The sequence below is a fragment of the Hibiscus syriacus genome, unplaced genomic scaffold, assembly GCF_006381635.1.
Source record: "Hibiscus syriacus cultivar Baekdansim isolate YM2019G1 unplaced genomic scaffold, ASM638163v2 tig00116997_pilon, whole genome shotgun sequence".
In the NCBI taxonomy this organism is placed as follows: Eukaryota; Viridiplantae; Streptophyta; class Magnoliopsida; order Malvales; family Malvaceae; genus Hibiscus; species Hibiscus syriacus.
In genome coordinates, this window is record NW_024063513.1 from 704,796 (window position 1) to 723,882 (window position 19,087).

The following is a 19,087-nucleotide window of genomic DNA, read 5'->3' on the forward strand; positions in this document are numbered from 1 at the left end:
AGTCTACCGGATTCGTACGATCAACTCATCATCAACTTGACAAACAGTAATGTCACCAGTCTAGTATTCGATGACGTTGCAGCTGCTGTTCTACAAGAAGAAAATCGGCGTAAGAACAAGGAAGACAGACAAGTAAATCTGCAACAAGTAGAAGCGTTGACAACGACGAGAGGAAGATCAACAGAACGTGGCCAAAGTAGCAGTCACAAACATGGTAGATCAAAGTCGAGGAGCAAGAAGAATTTAAAGTGCTACCACTGTGGAAAGAAGGGTCACTTGAAGAAGGATTGTTGGAGTCTAAATAAAAACTCTAATCCACAAGGCAATACTGCAAACACTTCAGATGATGGAGATGCTCTATGCTGTGAAACGTCAACCACCGTGGAATGAAGAAAACGATTTGCAGATATATGGCTCATTGATTCGGGAGCAACATATCACATGACCTCAAGAAGAGAATGGTTCCATCATTATGAACCTGTCTCAGGAGGATCTGTGTATAGTTGCAATGATTATGCCTTAGAAATCATTGGCGTGGGAACTATCAAATTGAAGATGTATGATGGAACAATTAAAGTTGTTCGAGATGTGCGGCACATGAAAGGTCGGATTGTTGGATAATAATGCAAGCAAGATTGAAACACGGAAAGGAATCATGAAGGTGTTCCGTGGAGCGCTTGTGGTGCTGAAAGGTGAAAAGATAGTTGCAAGCTTGTACATGCTGAAGGGAGAGACATTGCTAGAAGGAGAAGCCTTTGTTGCCTCATGTAGTTCAGATTCTGCAATGCTATGGCATAAGAAACTTGAACACATGTCAGAACAAGGAATAAAAGTCCTTGTGGAGCAAAAGCTACTTCCAGGCTTAACAAAGGTATCACTTCCTTTGTGTGAGCATTGCATAACAAGTAAGCAGCACCGGTTGAAATTCAACACATCAAATTCTAGAGGCAAAAGTGTTCTAGAATTGGTTCACTCTGACGTATGGCAAGCACCAGTAACGTCCCTAGGTGGAGCAAAATACTTTGTCTCATTTATTGATGACTACTCCAGGAGATGTTGGGTGCACCCTATTAAGAAGAAGTCATACGTGTTTTCAACTTTCAAAAACTTCAAAGCGCGGGTGGAACTTGATTCTGGAAATAAGATCAAGTGTTTCAGAACAGATAATGGAGGAGAATACACAAGCGAAGAATTTGATGACTTTTGCAGGAAAGAAGGCATCAAAAGACAGTTCACAGTGGCGAACACTCCTCAACAAAATGGAGTGGCAGAGCGGATGAACATAACCTTGTTAGAAAGAACAAGAGCAATGTTAAGGGTTGCAGGCCTAGAAAAATCATTCTGGGCAGAAGCAGTCAATACCACCTGTTATTTGGTGAATCGAGCTCTATCAACTGCAATAGAGCTGAAGACACCAATGGAGACGTGGACTGGTAAACCAGTTGATTATTCAAACCTCCATGTATTTGGAAGTATTGTGTACGTGATGTACAACGCCCAAGAAATTTCAACGCTGGATCCAAAATCCAGGAAATGCAAATTCTTGGGGTATGCTGATGGAGTAAAGGGGTATCGCTTGTGGGATCCCACTGCCCGCAAAGTGATCATTAGCAGGGATGTTATCTTTGTAGAAGATAAGCTACAAAGAAAAGAAGACGATGATAACGCTGAAAAGTCAGAGACTACTCAGATACATGTGGAAAAAGAGTTTGAAGAAGGAGATTCTTCTGAAGCAGAACCAGCACATGATGAACAAGAACCAGAGAGTTCTGAAGCTCCAACAACTCGTCAATCAGATCGTGTGAGAAGACGTCCCAATTGGCACTCGGATTATGTTATAGAAGGTAATATTGCATACTGCCTTTTAACAGAGGACGGTGAGCCATCAACATACCAGGAGGCAATAAACAGCTCAGATGTTTCACTGTGGATGATGGCGATGCAAGAAGAAATCGAAGCCCTTCATAAAAATAATACATGGGACCTTGTGCCACTACCACAAGGAAGGAAGCCAATTGGTAACAAATGGGTCTTCAAAATCAAGCGAAATGGTGACGATCAAGTTGAGAGGTATCGTGCAAGACTGGTGGTCAAAGGATATGCTCAAAAGGAATGTATTGATTTCAATGAAATATTTTCTCCTGTGGTTTGACTAACAACAGTTCGAGTAGTTTTGGCAATGTGTGCTACATTGGACTTACATCTAGAGCAACTAGATGTTAAAACAGCTTTTCTTCATGGAAATCTTGAAGAAGAGATTTATATGCTCCAACCTGAAGGTTTTGAAGAAGACGAAAAGAAGAACTTGGTTTGCAGGTTGAACAAATCTCTGTACGGTCTAAAGCATGCGCCGAGGTGTTGGTATAAGAGATTTGATTCCTTCATTATGTGCCTTGGATACAACAGACTTAATGCAGACCCTTGTGCTTATTTCAAGAGGTATAGTGATAACGATTTTGTTATATTGTTGTTGTATGTAGATGACATGTTGGTTGCAGGACCCAACAAAGATCATATTGAAGAATTGAAGGCACAACTGGCTAGGAAATTTGAAATGAAGGACTTGGGATCAGCAAACAGGATTCTAAGGATGCAAATTCACCGAGACAGAAGTAATAGGAAGATTTGGCTTTCACAAAAGAATTACTTGAAGAAAATCTTGTCATGATTCAGCATGCAAGATTGTAAGCCAATTTCTACCCCTCTTCCTATTAACTTCAAATTTTCCTCCAGTATGAGTCCTAGCAGTGAAGAAGAAAGGATGGAGATGTCTCGAGTACCGTATGCATCAGCAGTGGGAAGTTTAATGTTCGCTATGATATGCACAAGACCAGACATTGCACAAGCAGTGGGAGTGGTTAGTCGATACATGGCGAATCCAGGCAAAGAGCATTGGAATACAGTAAAGAGGATCCTAATATACATCAAAGGGACCTCAAATGTTGCATTATGTTACGGAGGATCAAACTTACTAATTAATGGGTATGTAGATTCTGACTATGCAGGGGATTTGGATAAAAGCAAATCTACTACAGGATATGTGTTCAAAGTTGCTGGTGGAGCTGTAAGCTGGGTTTCAAAATTGCAGTCAGTTGTGGCTACGTCCACAACAGAGGCAGAATATGTAGCAGCTACACAAGCCAGTAAAGAAGCAATTTGGTTGAAGATGCTATTGGAGGAGCTTGGGCACAATCAAGAGTATGTCTCTTTGTTTTGTGACAGTCAAAGCGCCTTGCATCTATCAAGGAATCCAGCATTTCATTCAAGGACTAATCACATACGAGTTCAGTACCATTTCATTCGTGAAAAGGTGGAAGAAGGAACGGTAGATATACAGAATATCCATACCAAAGACAACATAGCAGATTTCATGACGAAGGCGATCAACGCTGATAAATTTACCTGGTGTTGATCCTCTTGTGGCCTGTCAGAGACGTAAGCAACATGAAGGTACAAGGTAGAAAGAATGGTGTGAAGATATGATTGTTCCAATCAAATCTTCAAGTGGGAGATTGTTGAAAAGTCTTCTCAATCACCGAAAGGTGATAATAAAGAAAGAAAAAAATCCACCGAAAGTGGAAATTGCTTTAGGTGGCAGAAAATGTTGAATTTTAGACAATGGTAGAATCATAATTTAGCCATTGTAATTTAGGGTATTTACAAATTAGTCCTTAGGTTTCAACTATAAATACCCTAGCTCATTTAGCTTCAAAATCATCCCAAAACATTCTAGCTTTCTTCCAATACTAGAGAGAATTTAGAGAGTTTCTTGAGAGTTGTTTTCTCCTTTTTATCAAGAGAGAATTATCATTGTTTTTTCCTTGGTAGATCGAGAGAGGTTGTAATTCCTATTTTCTCATAGTGAAATTCTTCTACCGTTGCCCGTGGTTTTTACCCTATATTATTTAGGGGTTTTCCACGTAAATTTTGTGTCTCTTTTTTATCTTCATTTTTATTTTCTCAAATTATCAGTTGCGATTTTTGCTCTATCTGATAGCCGTCTTCCGCAACACTTTCTTGCTTTGGAAGCAACAAATAATTTTGATGGTTCGGGTGACACTGTTTGGAACAGAGTTTACTGTAAACTCTGATGGTGAGGCAGGACCAAATCCGACCTATTAGAGATTCATGAAGCAATATAGCTCTTTAGCGAGCGTCATGTTTGTTGTCGATGATCAGGCCTAATGTTCTTCCACAATTAGCAGGAGCTGATACATCTTCTCGGATCTAGAGTGATGTAATTCGATTTTGTTCACAATTCTCCACTACTAAGATAATGCATTTACACTACCGCCTGCGTTCTCTAAACAAAGGTGCACTCCCTATGGGTGAGTTCACGTTACAGGTCAATAAGATTTCCTTTTCCACTTCTGGCCACTACTAAGATAACTCGTTTATCTTCTGGCTCATTGAGCAGCAATCCGACGATTGAAACATCCTCGTGTCTCTTAGTGAGTCTGTCGACAATGAAAATCGCGTCCCCTTCAATAATCGCAGTCGACCAACCGCTCTCAACAGCAAACTTGAGTCCTTGAGTGAAGGCAGCAGCCTCAGCCGATTCAGCTATGAAAGGAGGAAACAATTGACGGCACATCCCTCCCACAACCATCCCGTTGCAGTCCCAGGCCACAATGCTTATAGCAGCAACTTCTTTAGTGGAACTGAAAGCCCCATTAACATTAATCTTAATTGTGCCCTCGGGTGGCCGAGACCAAGCTTCTGTGCGATCGTGGAAGTGAGGATTTGCCCCAATCTCATGCCAAACATTGGTGAATTCCGAACAGAGGGTCTAAGCTGTCATAATGGCATCTCTGTCCTTTTGAAGTTCCCCGCCATGAATCCACTTGTTTCGCCTATTCCAAATGTTCCAAAGAAGCACAATGAGCCTTGAAAGGCCTTCGTGGTCCAATGAGGGGGAGATCCATTCACCCAATCTTTACACGAGTCTCCTTGCCATTCAATAATGTTGGATTTGAGACCAGACAGTCGAAGAATGTTCATTTAGGACAATCTTTAAGAGCATGTAGCGCAACTCTCACGACAGTTGAATGCTCCCATAGAGAAGTTCGGGTACCTTCTGTTTTGCTTTTGATTGTGGATTATGGCTGATTAATTGATGTCAATTCTGGTCTTCTTGTTTGCTTGGATCGGATATTAAAAAAAACGTGATTACTCATGTTTTTTTAATCAAATAATATAAAAAATTGGTGTTTTTAAAATAAAATTTGTTTTTTTTTCTAAATTTAATAAAAATAATATAATTATTAAACGTCGAAAGATATCATTAAAATGATAAGTAATGTGGTCACCTAATAATTGGGATTCGAAAGCCATGGAAAAGGAAAACAAAACGTATTAATTCATAAATTGACATATGATATTTGCATGCCTACAGTACATGCAACAATTTGCATCGTCATTAGAGATAAAGAGAAAGAAATACGTCCCACGTGCAGTCACACCTGAGACTAGAGAGACTTTGGGGAAATGGCACGTCTTATTGGAACAGTAGCAACAATTCGTGGCTTTGGATGAAGTGTGTCGATCTGCTTCACGTGAATACCCCATATGCCTCGCTCTCCCCCCGTCCCTTGGCTTGGGCCATCCAGCCCCGCGCCCCGTCATAACCCACTCCAATACTTGTTCTTTTCTATTTCTATATGATTCCATTACTCCCCCCCCCCCTCTCTCTCTCTCTCTCTCTCTATATATATATATATTCAAAGTCAAATCTTGCTTTCAGATATACTTTTGTCTGTACTTCTCTCCCTCCCCTTCCATTCATATTCTGCAAATATATCCATATAAAAGGTTTCAAAGGTATATTTGTCGCTGTCATTTATTCAGGAACAACTCATAGCGAGCTGGATGATCATCACTGCAAAGAATTACCCTCCAAATTAATATCTCAACTCATATTATGTTCTCTTCATATAAAACAAATACGAAATCACGCGCATATAAATGTTTAATCTGTTGGGAAGTTTTTTGAATCGGTTCTCAACTTATAGTCATTAGTAATAGTTGTTTGAGAAAGCAAATTCTGACAAAACATCATTTACAGAATCATTGGGGTCGGCACTTTTTAGTTGGTCATGTCTCCTCGACAACACAACTGTTGTAGAATTCATCAGCCGCAGGCTGACATGGCAGAAATTAGTGATGGGATTTGATGGAAAAATCACAAGAAATGTAGCCTTGATCGTTATGATATACTATAAAAGATTAGGCAGTACATATACAAGCATGTAACAAAAGGCAATCCATCATACAAGCCTAGTACAAACAGTAGTTGTCTTTATTCTTTTTCAATTGCCTTGGCAGCTTCATGTAACGCCCCGCACAACCACCATGGCAAGCAAGTTACTAAAATCCTAAGCATGCGGTAATATTATACTAACCATAAAAATCCCCTAACAGACGAGATCGAAAGCACCTGAGAGAGTCGTAATGCATGCATGATACATAATTAATATACACATAGAGAGAGCTTTGATGAATGATGATGAGTTGTGTGACAGTCACATGTCCCGCACGTGGAAGACGTTGGGATTCTTAACGACGATATCATACATGTGAACGGAGCCGAACTTGGAGAAGTCTTTAGGAAGCGATATGAGATCAATGGAAGAATGCTTGTGGAACTGGTAGAGGTCAGGGTCACCCCCATAGTACCTCTCCCACCCTAAACCTTTCAAAATCCGGTCCAAGGACGAGTAGGAAGCCACCACTTCACCCGATGGTAAGTGCTCCAAAACCCGTCTCCGGGCTCCACTTTCAAGCCGATAAACACCATTGTTGAACACCCAAACCCCAGCCATTTTGGTTTTGTGTTTCAATGTGTTTGGGGGAAAAAGCCAATGAAGGTTGTTATATTGGTGGAGAGGGAAGGAAGGATTGGGGGGGTATATATATAGGTGTGCTGACGGGACACATAAAATCAGTAAAGAGCGGATGATAAGTGACGATGTTGATAGGTTAGGGCGTATTTGGGAAATGCACCAGAGAATCTAGATACTGTGGGACCTTCGTCCCCATAGGTTTAAATGTGAATAAGGGTACACAGATGCCTTTATGATGTAGTTTAGGGTACATCCATCCATCCACCCACCCGTGGGGTATGTATGTCTGTGTTTGCAGGAAGAATCTTTTTCTTTTTTTTTACCTTTTTATATTTAAATTGGCAATAAATTCATTATATATGCGCATATATAATAAATAAATGTAACTCAAGTATGATTTTTCTTTAGTTTTAAAATCGAGATTCTGGCGACACTTTTTTTCCTTAATGGCGTTCAAGTATACATAAGATCGGGGATAGACGGAGAGAGGGTTTTGGGATGAGGTCACAGCTGTTAGAATTTTCAGATTCCTATATATTTTAGATTTTAATTTTTTATTTTTTATTGATTATTTAATTTCGTATCTATTAAAATTTTATTACTTCGCACCTGAAATTTTTAATATAACTTCTTAAATTCGCACTCTATGATAACTTATTATATTCGTATTTGATACGTTTAAATTCATATATTTATATTATTATTAATAAATTTAAAATTTATTAAAATAGATATAATTTAAAATTTAATGATATTTTCATTCGATTAGTCAATGTTATTTTAATAACTTAATTAATTGTTGTTGATATATTAAATTAATTTCATAATATTCTTAAATTATAAATATCTATTTGAAATAAAATTCAGGTATTTTTTTTAAAACATATCGGGTATTATTTTTAAGAAAGAACTGTCATAACAATTTGTGTAACAAACCTTATTTTAACAAATAGTAAGATTTTATAGATTTCGAGAAACATTAATATTATTGTATATTACTGACTTATAATCATCACTTAAGATATGAAAACAACGGTGAAAAAAGGGCAGGCATATGTCTGGAGTCGAAATGTAGGGTGTAGCCCACTCACTTACTTGCATCACGAGATGCCCACGTGATTTGGACGTGGCTGAAACTTTCTAATTTATTTTGGTTTTAATTTTCCTTTTGAATTAAATTGCTTAACTAATCAATGCGTATGATTAGTGAAAGGAGATACATCTTGTTCTGTGTTTCTCATCATTGCCTACCAGTCGTTTGAAAGCTTAAAATGTAATTTTAAGCTTGTTGCCTTCTTTTTCTTATATTATTTATTCACTTATTATTATATGATGCACTGTTGCCTTACATTTTTATTCGATACAAAGTATAAGAATGTTATTTCAGTAATTAAATAATTATATTTTTATTTTGATTAAATCCACGCATGTTTATAATTTTAATCATATTTTTTAAAATAATATGACATTGTTATAAGATGATATATGCCCGTAATTTTTCTTATTCATTGACAACGTACGTACATCTTCTAGACATAGCTGCTTGAACTTAAAATTTTTAAGAAGAACAACATTCTTTTTACTATTGAAGTCCTTTTTGTATACACACGTCTCTTTTAATTTGTCATTTTTTAATTTGGTTAGCACGTATACTTTACAAATAAAATACTCAAATTATGATCAAAGTACTCCTTAAATTCTATACCTACAGTTTTAACTTATGTATCTCCCCTTAAACAGTTAGGTGTAAAACCTAATTAGAGCTTTGAAATATAATTAATCTATAAATTAATAACTATTATTGTTATCAGTGGCGAAGCCACACATGATTCAGAGTGGGTACGAAATTCGAATTTTATTTGGTTAGTTCTTTATTTTACTAATGGTGTTCACTCTAAAATTTTACCCACCCTAAAATTTTAATCGTGACTATCCATTCAAAAATTTTGTGTTATTAACCTATATGTATCCACCCTAAAAAATATTTATAGGTCCGCACCTAATTGGTATTGATTAAAAGAAATAAGGAGCAAATATAAGGTTGGTATCATAATTATCACATCAGAAAATTTGTATCATCCCTAATCTAGTATCTATTAGTCATTGATGTTGATGTTAATTATACTTATTGTGTGTATACATTTACTTGGTGAAAAATCAAGAAAACCCACATGGCATCACATGAACTATATCTATAAAAAGAAATAGTACAGATAAGATGGTCCACACTGAGTCACTCAGTGTGAGGCAAGGCAAGCCAGCTTGGCAAAGACCAAAAGAGCTCGTAACCCGTGTTGTCAAAATCTTTCATATTCATCAGTTGCCATCAACTTTGAAACATTGCCCAACTCCGAATAAATATGCCGCTTTTGTCTGCCTTTGCTGCAAAAATGAAAATTCTTCATCACATTTATTTCAACTTCTTAATTTGAACAAATATTGGTTCTTAATTTCTTTTAATCAACCCCAAATCTCATATAAACTTACTATAATAAGTTGAAGCAATTATGAATCGTTATGTTATATGTGTAAGGTAGTCCTTTAAGGTTACAGAACTAAATAAAGACGATAATGAATTAGTCGGGTCGATTGTGATTAACCTCTTTTGATGCAAATAAAGAATTATATTTAGGGACAATTATTTAAATATAGATCGTTATAAGAGGAGGATCGATCGGGAGAGAGATTTTTCCAGAGAAAATAAGATTCGACCTTTTCCCTAAAAAAAAATTAGTTTTATATTTTTGTATCTCAAGTGTCACGTGATAAAAACGGGGTGAAAGAAAATTTATCCTTCCTAAATATCATTCATAGGGCTAGAATAAACTTATCTAATTAATATATTAGCTGCTCAATAGAGAAATAATCGTGTTTGTCAATATATTTTATATATGTCCAGCTATTATATATTTTATAGAATATATTGATTTAGTTGGGAGTCTGCGGTGGTCCTCAATTCCTTGGCTACCAAACCTTTGTATATGTGTGTCCCTCTTTATGCTTACCCAAGGGCACCATGTCCTAAACGGAACATACCCTCCCATCCCCCAATCCATGATTTGGTCAACATACCTTACACTATGCATGTGAATGTGTATTCGAAATACTACACCAATATTCTTTTCATGCACATTAAGGCACGAGTACTCTTTGTAGTGATAGATCTATAAATATTTTTTAAAGTGAGCACACATGTATTCGTAACATAATTTTTATACAGTGCGAATACAAATAAAATTTAATGATATATACAATCAACAAAATGAATAATTAATCGAAGAAAATTCAGATTTTAAGATAAACATGCGTACACCCTAAATTTGGTGTACCGCAGGGAAAAGGAAGGCATGCATGTATGAAATTAGCTCAGTTGTTCGGAGTAAAATTTCACGTTTGAATTTTAATGGAGGCGTTTTTCTACATCTTCATTTATCTTAAGGGGATAATTAATAAATTATTTTAAATTAAATGTCAAATTAATAAAAAAATTAAATAAATATAACTTGTTTAATTATTTGTTAACGAAGATTAAATTGGAAAATTGCATAAAATTAAGGGATTAAAACTATTATACCATGCCACATCATCATTTCTGTTAAGTCGGAAGTTAAACTGAACGATCAGTAATCAAAATAGAAAAACATAACGTTAGAAGTTAGGTATAACTTTTTCCAAAAGAATAATGTACTGACTAAAATAAAAATATGAAAATAGATAGAATACCAAATAAATAAATTGGCCTGTTATTTTTTATATTTATGTTCATGATTGTTAGCTACTATTTTAATTTAAAAAATGAATTTTATCTTTTAAAATTACATGTAATTTACTTGTACCTTCGAAATTTAATGATGTAATATAATATAAAAGCAAAAATTGTGCAACCCAGTTGAGCAATGTATCCATGGAATCCTACCGAACTCGCGTAATACACAAGTATTAGAGGGTGAGGGCATATATGCTCACTAATATATTAAGTAAATAAATATATAAAGCAAGATTAGGTTGTCATATTTTTTATATAATCACAAAAGCAAAGGGTATAATGGCAGTATTAGTAACCTATAAATAGAAAATAAGGAATGATGCAAATGCTAAGGGGGAAAGGCAAAGAGATGGGCAAAATTTTAAACTATTCCCCAATAGAGTTGGGATAAATAAATTTATTTGGTGATTCCATAGTCCATTTATAATTATAATTCCCTTCTCCATACTCATTAGGTAATGTAAATAGTTGGATACAGTTTGCATTTTGCAATGCCAAATGGGATATTACCATTGGATTGTAATATATATCAGGTGGAATTCCATTAACAATTATTTTTTAAGACATTAATAAATAATGTTGTGAGGGTATATCTTTCTTTAGGTTTTTTTTTATATAATATTGTAAAATAGAATAACTCATGCACTCCTTTTTAGAAAGTCATTTTTGTTAAAAAGGCAAAGTTCTACTTGAGAAAAATAATCATTTATTTAAAAATATATGTATACTTAATTTTACCAACATAGAAAGTGTGGGACCCGTATTATTACAAAAAGGCTAAAATACATCTCATGTTATTTACTATTAGTTTTTTTTTATGTAGAAAATTGATAGTTTTATTAAAATATATATATATATCTAAAATTATAATAAAGATTTACAAGTATAATCGTAAACTTAAAATATATTTATGACATTTTCTTTTTATCATTGAGAAAAAAATTAATCACCTAGATCGCATAAAGATACGAACAAATCTGACTACATTGGTAAATAAACCACAAATGAGATTAAACTACTAAAAGACCACCGACAAATCGCAAATCAGAGTCAAACGACGTGAGAAAACTATCTATGAACGCAAAACACGTATCCAAATCAATCCGATGGTCCAAAGTATGGAATGTCATCATGATAACAAATAAATGCTATGACGATGTCAAATCCAACCCTGAGAAGAAGAAAAAACAACGGCAAAAAACCGTAAACAATGACAAAAAATCGTAAGCTACCAAAAGACAGAAAAAAAAAACATGTCATAAAGACAGAGACAAGTGTGCTATAAAGGCAAAAAATATGTTATAAAAATATAATTATTCTTATTATAAAACTAAAATAAACAAAGAAAGAGAGGTAATTGACGAGCGGCAATTAGCATTAAAATTGGTGTCACTGTCAGTTAAATAAAATTAAAGAAAAAAAGATTAGACTGATGAATAAAATTAACACAAATTATAAATAAAAAAAAAGGAAAAGAGGAGTACTATTAGTTTATTATAATAGATTGTTTTCTAAGTTATAATTTAATTGCTTAATTAATATATTATTACAATAGTTCATTTCGTTAGAATTTAAACATGTGTATAATATAGTACAATAATAATTTAGTCTCTAAAATTTATACATTCTATTAATCAGATCAAAACAACAAATACATTTTATAACAAAAATAATAATAAATTATTATTAGACTGTTATTATACCAAGAAGTAACATGAAAATAATATTATAACATTTCTAGAAGAAAAACAAAAACTAAGGGGTTGTTTGTTTACTTCAGAATGATTAAGCGTTGAATGATTCAAATGTTGATGAGGCTTTGTATGAATTAGCTCTGAATGTGACTGTTGTTTGAATGACAATCATTCAGTGTACTTCTGTGCTGAATCAGTCAGCACTGAATCATTCATAGGTGCGAAACAAACGCGCTGAATGTTGAACGGTTCAGCATTCAGCGCTGAATGATTCTATTAAGAGGCAAACAAGCCCTAAATTGATAAAAAAAAATTAGATATAAAGGGTTAAATTTATTAAATTATTTTAAAATGATAAAATGTATAAATTTTAAAAACTAAAATTATTATTAATTTTATCACCATTTTGTTTAATATTAAGCAACCAATGATTATAATAATATTTTAATTGAATTATTAAATTATAACTTGAAAAAATAATCGTTTGTAATCGAACTAATAAATATAAGGTGTATTTTACCTTCATAAAAATCCTTGCTAAATGTAGCTATAAGTAACTTTTTAAATTTTTGAAGCGAAAAAATCACAATTGGATTGATGATTTAATGAAATCAATAGCATGTGTAATAGCAATAGCAGTAGAAAATGCCAATAGGCGCATGGCATAACAAACGCTGATGCACCAGCGACCTTACCAGAGGTAGAACAAGCTTCGTCCACATGGCATGCTAATAACAAAGAAGACGTGTCTACAATCATCGGATTGTTACTCAAAGAGCTTTGAGGGCCACTCGCTTACAATTCTATGTTAAAATTATGTAAATCAAGAGACAAATAGGGTTGCCCATAATGGACTTTGTCGAATTTCAATCCGGTGTGGTTTTATTATGACAAACCGGAATATATCAAATCGATTGTAATTGACTATGCCATTAGAATATAATGAATTCCTTTCTTAGAAAAAACAACAAAACAAAACAAAACAAAAGATGATGTAACCCTGCTTCCACACAAACATGGCCTACGACACATTTAATAAAAGCGAGACTTGAAGTAGCTTGGCCACGACTACAAGCACAGCCTGCCAATGTTGTCAAATGTAACCATGTCTAAGAACATCATTCACTCAGGCAGCAATGCATTACATTAATGGTCAACAAAATTAAGATGAAGATCAGACAAAATGCTGTTCTGTTTTCACCAACACGTTACTGAATCAGGCAAAACAATTACAACAGGCCCAACTTCATACACCACGGTCTCTTCATTTAATCTTTTCGACGATGTCCAAGATCACCTTCTCCATGTCGAGATCCTTCATCGGTTTAAATGGTCTCTTCATGTCCTGCAAAACAGATATTAGTCTCTATTCACAGAAAACAACCAGGCTATTGTGTCTATTTTCTGTCAAGAACCATGACGCAGAAAGTCGATTTATTATCCTATAGAAAACTGATTCATATGAAAACTCTAATTTTTCTCACAGATAAGATTTCTCCAACTATACATTAAGCGAGACAAAAATAAATTAGCTGCTCATAAATACTGCAAGATGTAGTTTTACCAGCAGACTGATGAACGTCTCTCCGCGTTCCTCTCGTATTTCAAAGCATCCTCTTCTTGGCTGTTGGAAATTTGGAAAAACAAATGAGAGGATAGATCGACCATGAAACAGGCACATATAAGAAATCAAAAACTATAAGAACACTGGTAGCCAAAGACATGAAACTCAAGAAACCATACATAGATCATGATCAAGGCATCTCCCCTTTTAACATATTGAACTAGACACCAGTAAAATCGATCAAAAACTAAAAGCAACATTCTATCATGTACATATCTGTTTGGAGTTAAGTAAAGTTAAACATTGAAAATAGTAGCTCAAAATGTGGTTAGAAATGCAGTCCAACTGCAAACATTATGTATGAATACGATTTCAACACACAACAAAAACAAAATGGTCTTTTATCTTGAATAAGAAGTATCTTTGAATCTGACGGGAGCTAAACAAATTCGAATTCAAACATGAACTAGTATACTCATTCATCTTCTTTTTTTAATAAAACCAATTGTAAAACAGAAAAAGCATCAACAGTTGATGTCTTCATGGTGCATATGCATCTAAAAGCACAACTGTATGCACACTTTTTACAGGTATTAAACAACCCTCTAATGTATGCTTCAATAGAGTTGAAATAACACAACATGAATGCCTTCAGACAATAGATAATTGAAAGATTTTTTTTTTTGGGAAAAAAGAGGACGTTTTCACTGCAAACCAGGTATATGAGGTTTAACCTTTTCAGGGTTGAGCGACACTTTGACGCCAGGAACACCTTTCTCCAAACCATCTTTGACTTGAAAGGCCCTTGTCTTGAATGAATTGCATTGCTTGCTAGAGAAAAGGAATCATAAGACAAAGGATTTGAAGCAGCAGCATAAAGAAGGAAATATTTCAAACAAATTTCATTCAACCCAATCCATTAAAATAAAACTATGTCAAAATAACCGAAACAAAAGGGGAAAATGGTTTGCTGCTCTTTTCACACAGATACTTGCTACTTCATTTCATGTTCCTTATTGTTACAAAATTGAAGGGGGAAACATTCTAGACCTATTAATTTTGGACCCAACATGTTTGGATTCGAGCCATGCTGCTCGTGTCTGACCCCTAAATGAAGGAAACTCTACCAGTAGTATATTCTCCATTGACCTTACTTAAGAAGAATCAAGCTCCATCAACTTGACCTAACAGGGACAAGTAAACAGGGGACAGTTATTAGTAACAAGGGACATAACTAGGCAACGATACAACAAAATTAGAGTTTAGTTTCAAAACGTTATGTTCTTATTTGACATTTATATTTTCATCGTCACGGGAAGTTTACAAGCTACGGCACAGTTATTTGTTTGCTTGAGGAGCACTATACTATGAACAATGATGATTTAACGTTAGCCAAAAGTTTGACAACCGTTTCAAAACCCTAAACCTAGAGAAATCCAAAATGGCCATCAGAATAATAAAAATATTGGCAACATTACACCCTCAACTACTCGTGTCGTGTTCGTTTCTTTCCTCGCAAAAAAAAAACCCTTAGATTTTAATCTTCCATTTGGGTGGGGGAACAGTGAAGAGAAACTTACCAGTGTTCTATTACTACAGTCTTGTTGGAGGATCCACCGTCAGCAGAAGTCAAACCCTCAGGCGAAGCTTTGGCTGTGTTAGCAGCATCCTCCACAGATTCTTTTCGACTCTTGGGACTGGACTTCGTCTTAGCCTTTGCTTCTGCTTTTGGTTTCTCCTTGATGGGTTGAGTTTTGGTTACCGGCTGACTTGTCATGCTTCTAGTAACTCTTTTCACAGCCTCTACAACATGAGGCTTGGCTTGCTCCTCCTCCCCTTCCGTCGTCTTTCGTTTCGAGACCCTCGGCGCCATTTTCTGTTCTCTCTTTCTCTTCGTTGTGGTTTGGTTTACATGTATTTTGGCAATAAAAACGGCTGATATTATTTTCCCGCTTTACATAAATTGGTGATTTGAACGGACGATCAGTTCGCCAAGTGAAAAAAAAATATCTTCTGGAATGGAAGACCCCCCATCCACTGACTACAAGAGTGTAGCCTAACACCCAAGTTAGCCTGACGGTCAGCTAAATGAGTCGCTTCCCTCTTCACATGATGAATTTTAACTCGATATATATATTTTTTAAGTTTCCTCAGGATAAGTCATAGGCGCCAAGGTTCTCCAAAAACAAGTTTCAGCTATTGATGTAGCTTCTTGTCGCTACTTACTAGAGGAATCCCTTCTATACCACTCAACAAAAGCAAAAATCCCATCAAGATAGATTGAATCGACGACCATCCTGGCCCTTCGTGCTACCTGCCCATACTACTTGTCTCTTCTCAAATAATTCATTAATTATTTTTTATGAATATCGTTTTAACTTTTTCTTCTAAAATTAAAAAAATATTTATGGTCACTGTTCATCTAATAATACAGTAAAATAATTTTTTTTAACAATTCAAATTTTATTGTATTTATAATATTTGTGTGTTATTATAAATTAATTTTTTAAAAATAAATATTAGTATCTTATAGTCCTCTCATGTTATTAAAGAAAAATAATAAAATCTGATTTTTCTATTAAAAGTAGGGGTGACCAAAATTCAACTAGACTCGAAAAATCAATTTTTCGACTTGATTCGACTCGAATTATAATTTCATAAACCCAACTGAACTCGAAAAATTTTCAAGTTCAAATCGAGTTATAAAATGCAACTCGAAAAACTCAAAATTTTTAGTAATTAGTGGATTTGTTTTCAAGTTTAAGTCGAGTCTTTGGACTTTGTATGATACATGTATGTTACATATAAAAAAATGAAAAAATATATTTGTATTATATATATGGTTATAGAAATTCACTTAAATTGAAATTAAATAATATTATAAATATTTACAATTAAATTTAAACAATAACTTGAAAAATCGACTCGAATGGACTCGAAAAATTTCAAATCAAGCCCGAATTGTAAAATATGACTCGTCAACTCAAATAACTAGAAAATTTTTAACTCGAGTAGATCGAATGCTCACCCCTAATTATAAGCTATTACAATGGCTTGAAGTAGTTCGGATCCTCAAAAATAAATACGATGGCTCTCATTTATTGCAATCGTACTAGTGGGAACTTGGGCAACGTAAATGGGTTGTCCAGGTTCAGCATATTCTAATGGTGACATGGTGGCTGATACTCTTGCCAAGAATGCTAACCATAGTAGCTTAGCTCCTGCAGTTTTTTACTACTCCAGCCTTCATTGATGCTCCGCTGAATGCTGATATTGCTCGTGTATAATGGCTTTGGTTTCAGCTTGCTTTTTGGGTGATGATTTCGTTTGTTTTCTGGTTGTAATTGGTTTGCTCTCTTATATAATATTGTCACGTGTTTTCCTTTCTTTCTACTAAGATAGGAGATTTTATCGAGACATGTGACAATATTTCTTCGTACATGTAAAGCACGTTTAATATAATACACTCTTTAGTTTGGATGTAATTTGATACATTTTACCTACATGACCTAGAAAGCTAATGGGTTAATTTACATAGTCATAAGTGGAGTGTTAAGCTTTATTTGTAAACAATGTGAGATAAAGAACAAAAGAGTATTCCTTTAACATTTTTCACCTTATCTTTTTTATTTTTTTTACATTTATAATATATCATATAGGAAAAAATGGCTCAATAATCCACCTGGATTATTTATTTAACCCAATAGGCCAAACTCGCTATGCTCACCTGGTGAATTTCTCGAAAATTATTTTTGAATGGATCAAGGTCTATGATACCGTGGGGTCTAATTGTTTAATATATTTCTTGAAACTCGTCATGCCTGAGTTCCTTTAATATATATATATATATATATATATATATATATATTTCTAATTTAAAATAATATAAAATATTTCTATATTTTAAAAAAAATGATGATCAAAGTCGGTGATACAAATAAAATGGGACAATTCACATAGTTTATCCTAAAACATAACTATATATTAATTAATGTTTTTTAAATATTTTCTACGACACTGATTCAAGATTTTAGAATAAGTACAGAGAAATACATTTTAATCCTTAATAAGGGTGGACAAAAAACATATACTATTTTGCATAACAAACTTTAATCCTACTTCCACATTACATAATCTCAGGGGTATAGTTGGAAAAACTTATGCAGAAAATCTCCATATAATAACAATAATAATATCTTCAAAACTTACCATTGGGTTTGGGAAAACCATGGGGGGATTTTGTGTTGATTACTTGACAATGGCATGGGAGGGGATTTTACAGCAAAGGCCTCTTGCCGACGGCTATGCCACTGTATAATTAGAGAGATTGATTAACAATCTGTTTAAGTTTTCTGAATGAAATTTTCTAGCGAACAAATAACAGGGCCTCGTCACATTATTCCACAAGCATGGCCCGGTGAGCATTCTCCTCTGCCAACCAAACCATGAAACACAAACAGCTCTTTGTTACTCTATAATTTAACCCATTTTATATAATTGACCTTTTTCTTTTACCTTCGGATCACTTGTGTAATGTACGCCGTCATCAATGAACTGCACAAATCAAAATCTACTATTAATGATAACAAACAAAGTGGAACTACTAGGGATCGTACTGCAAGGTGTTTGAGGAACTCGAATGCTATATCTTCAGCCTGAGCGATATGGGATGCCACTTACTTTCAGACCAATCTACGTACGTTACTGACCGATTGGCAATTCCACCTGAATCAATCATCTGAAGTATACTTGATATTTGAGTCTACTTAATAAATTGGTGTTATTGTATGTGTTGACGAAAACGGGTAAAGAAAACGAAAGAACACGAGAATTTTACGAGGTTCGGCAATGTGCTTACGTCCTCGGTGCCTAGGCGGCGCTAGAAGTTTTATTCAATGATATTTTAGGTCTAGGTTACATCTCTATTTATAATAGAAAACCCTGGTACATAATTACAAAATCAACCCTGTACCGTACCGCGGGGGCTGCGCCCCCACACCCCCAACCCACATAATTCGTAACCCCACAACGAGACTTTTTATGAGCCATACATAACAAATCTCCACCTTGGCGAATATCCTGCCCCTTGGAAACTTCAATGTGGGTTGGGTTACCTTGCTTCTTTAACAACTCGAAACATTCAACAAGTCCAAGCAATGATTGAACTTGTCTGTCGTAACTGGCTTGGTGAACATATCAGCGGCATTCTCATCAGTATGTA

At 34.8% G+C, this 19,087-nt stretch overlaps 2 protein-coding genes across 2 annotated transcripts; both read right to left on the bottom strand.

The window, feature by feature from the left end:
• Nucleotides 1–6,250: 6,250 nt before the first annotated feature.
• On the bottom strand, nt 6,251–6,860 carry LOC120194065 (flowering-promoting factor 1-like protein 2). The gene has a single exon (XM_039196466.1). The coding sequence runs from the start codon at nt 6,819–6,821 to the stop codon at nt 6,522–6,524; it is 300 nt and encodes a 99-aa protein (XP_039052397.1). The 5' UTR covers nt 6,822–6,860; the 3' UTR covers nt 6,251–6,521.
• Nucleotides 6,861–13,305: 6,445 nt separating this feature from the next.
• LOC120193810 lies at nt 13,306–15,980 on the bottom strand. Its single transcript, XM_039196243.1, has 4 exons — nt 15,447–15,980; nt 14,601–14,697; nt 13,867–13,926; nt 13,306–13,647 (listed from the first exon to the last, which is right to left on the bottom strand). The coding sequence occupies exons 1-4, from the start codon at nt 15,737–15,739 to the stop codon at nt 13,567–13,569; spliced, it is 531 nt and encodes a 176-aa protein (XP_039052174.1). The 5' UTR covers nt 15,740–15,980; the 3' UTR covers nt 13,306–13,566.
• Nucleotides 15,981–19,087: the final 3,107 nt, after the last annotated feature.

Excerpts from the sequence above, each read along its gene's own strand:
- LOC120193810 (XM_039196243.1), bottom strand. The coding sequence starts at position 15,739 with ATGGCGCCGAGGGTCTCGAAACGAAAGACGACGGAAGGGGAGGAGGAG. Across the intron at positions 13,927-14,600 it reads TGTCGCTCAACCCTGAAAAG|CCAAGAAGAGGATGCTTTGA; the intron begins GTTAAACCTCAT and ends AATTTCCAACAG. Across the intron at positions 13,648-13,866 it reads AGACGTTCATCAGTCTGCTG|GACATGAAGAGACCATTTAA; the intron begins GTAAAACTACAT and ends TCTGTTTTGCAG.
- LOC120194065 (XM_039196466.1), bottom strand. The coding sequence starts at position 6,821 with ATGGCTGGGGTTTGGGTGTTCAACAATGGTGTTTATCGGCTTGAAAGT.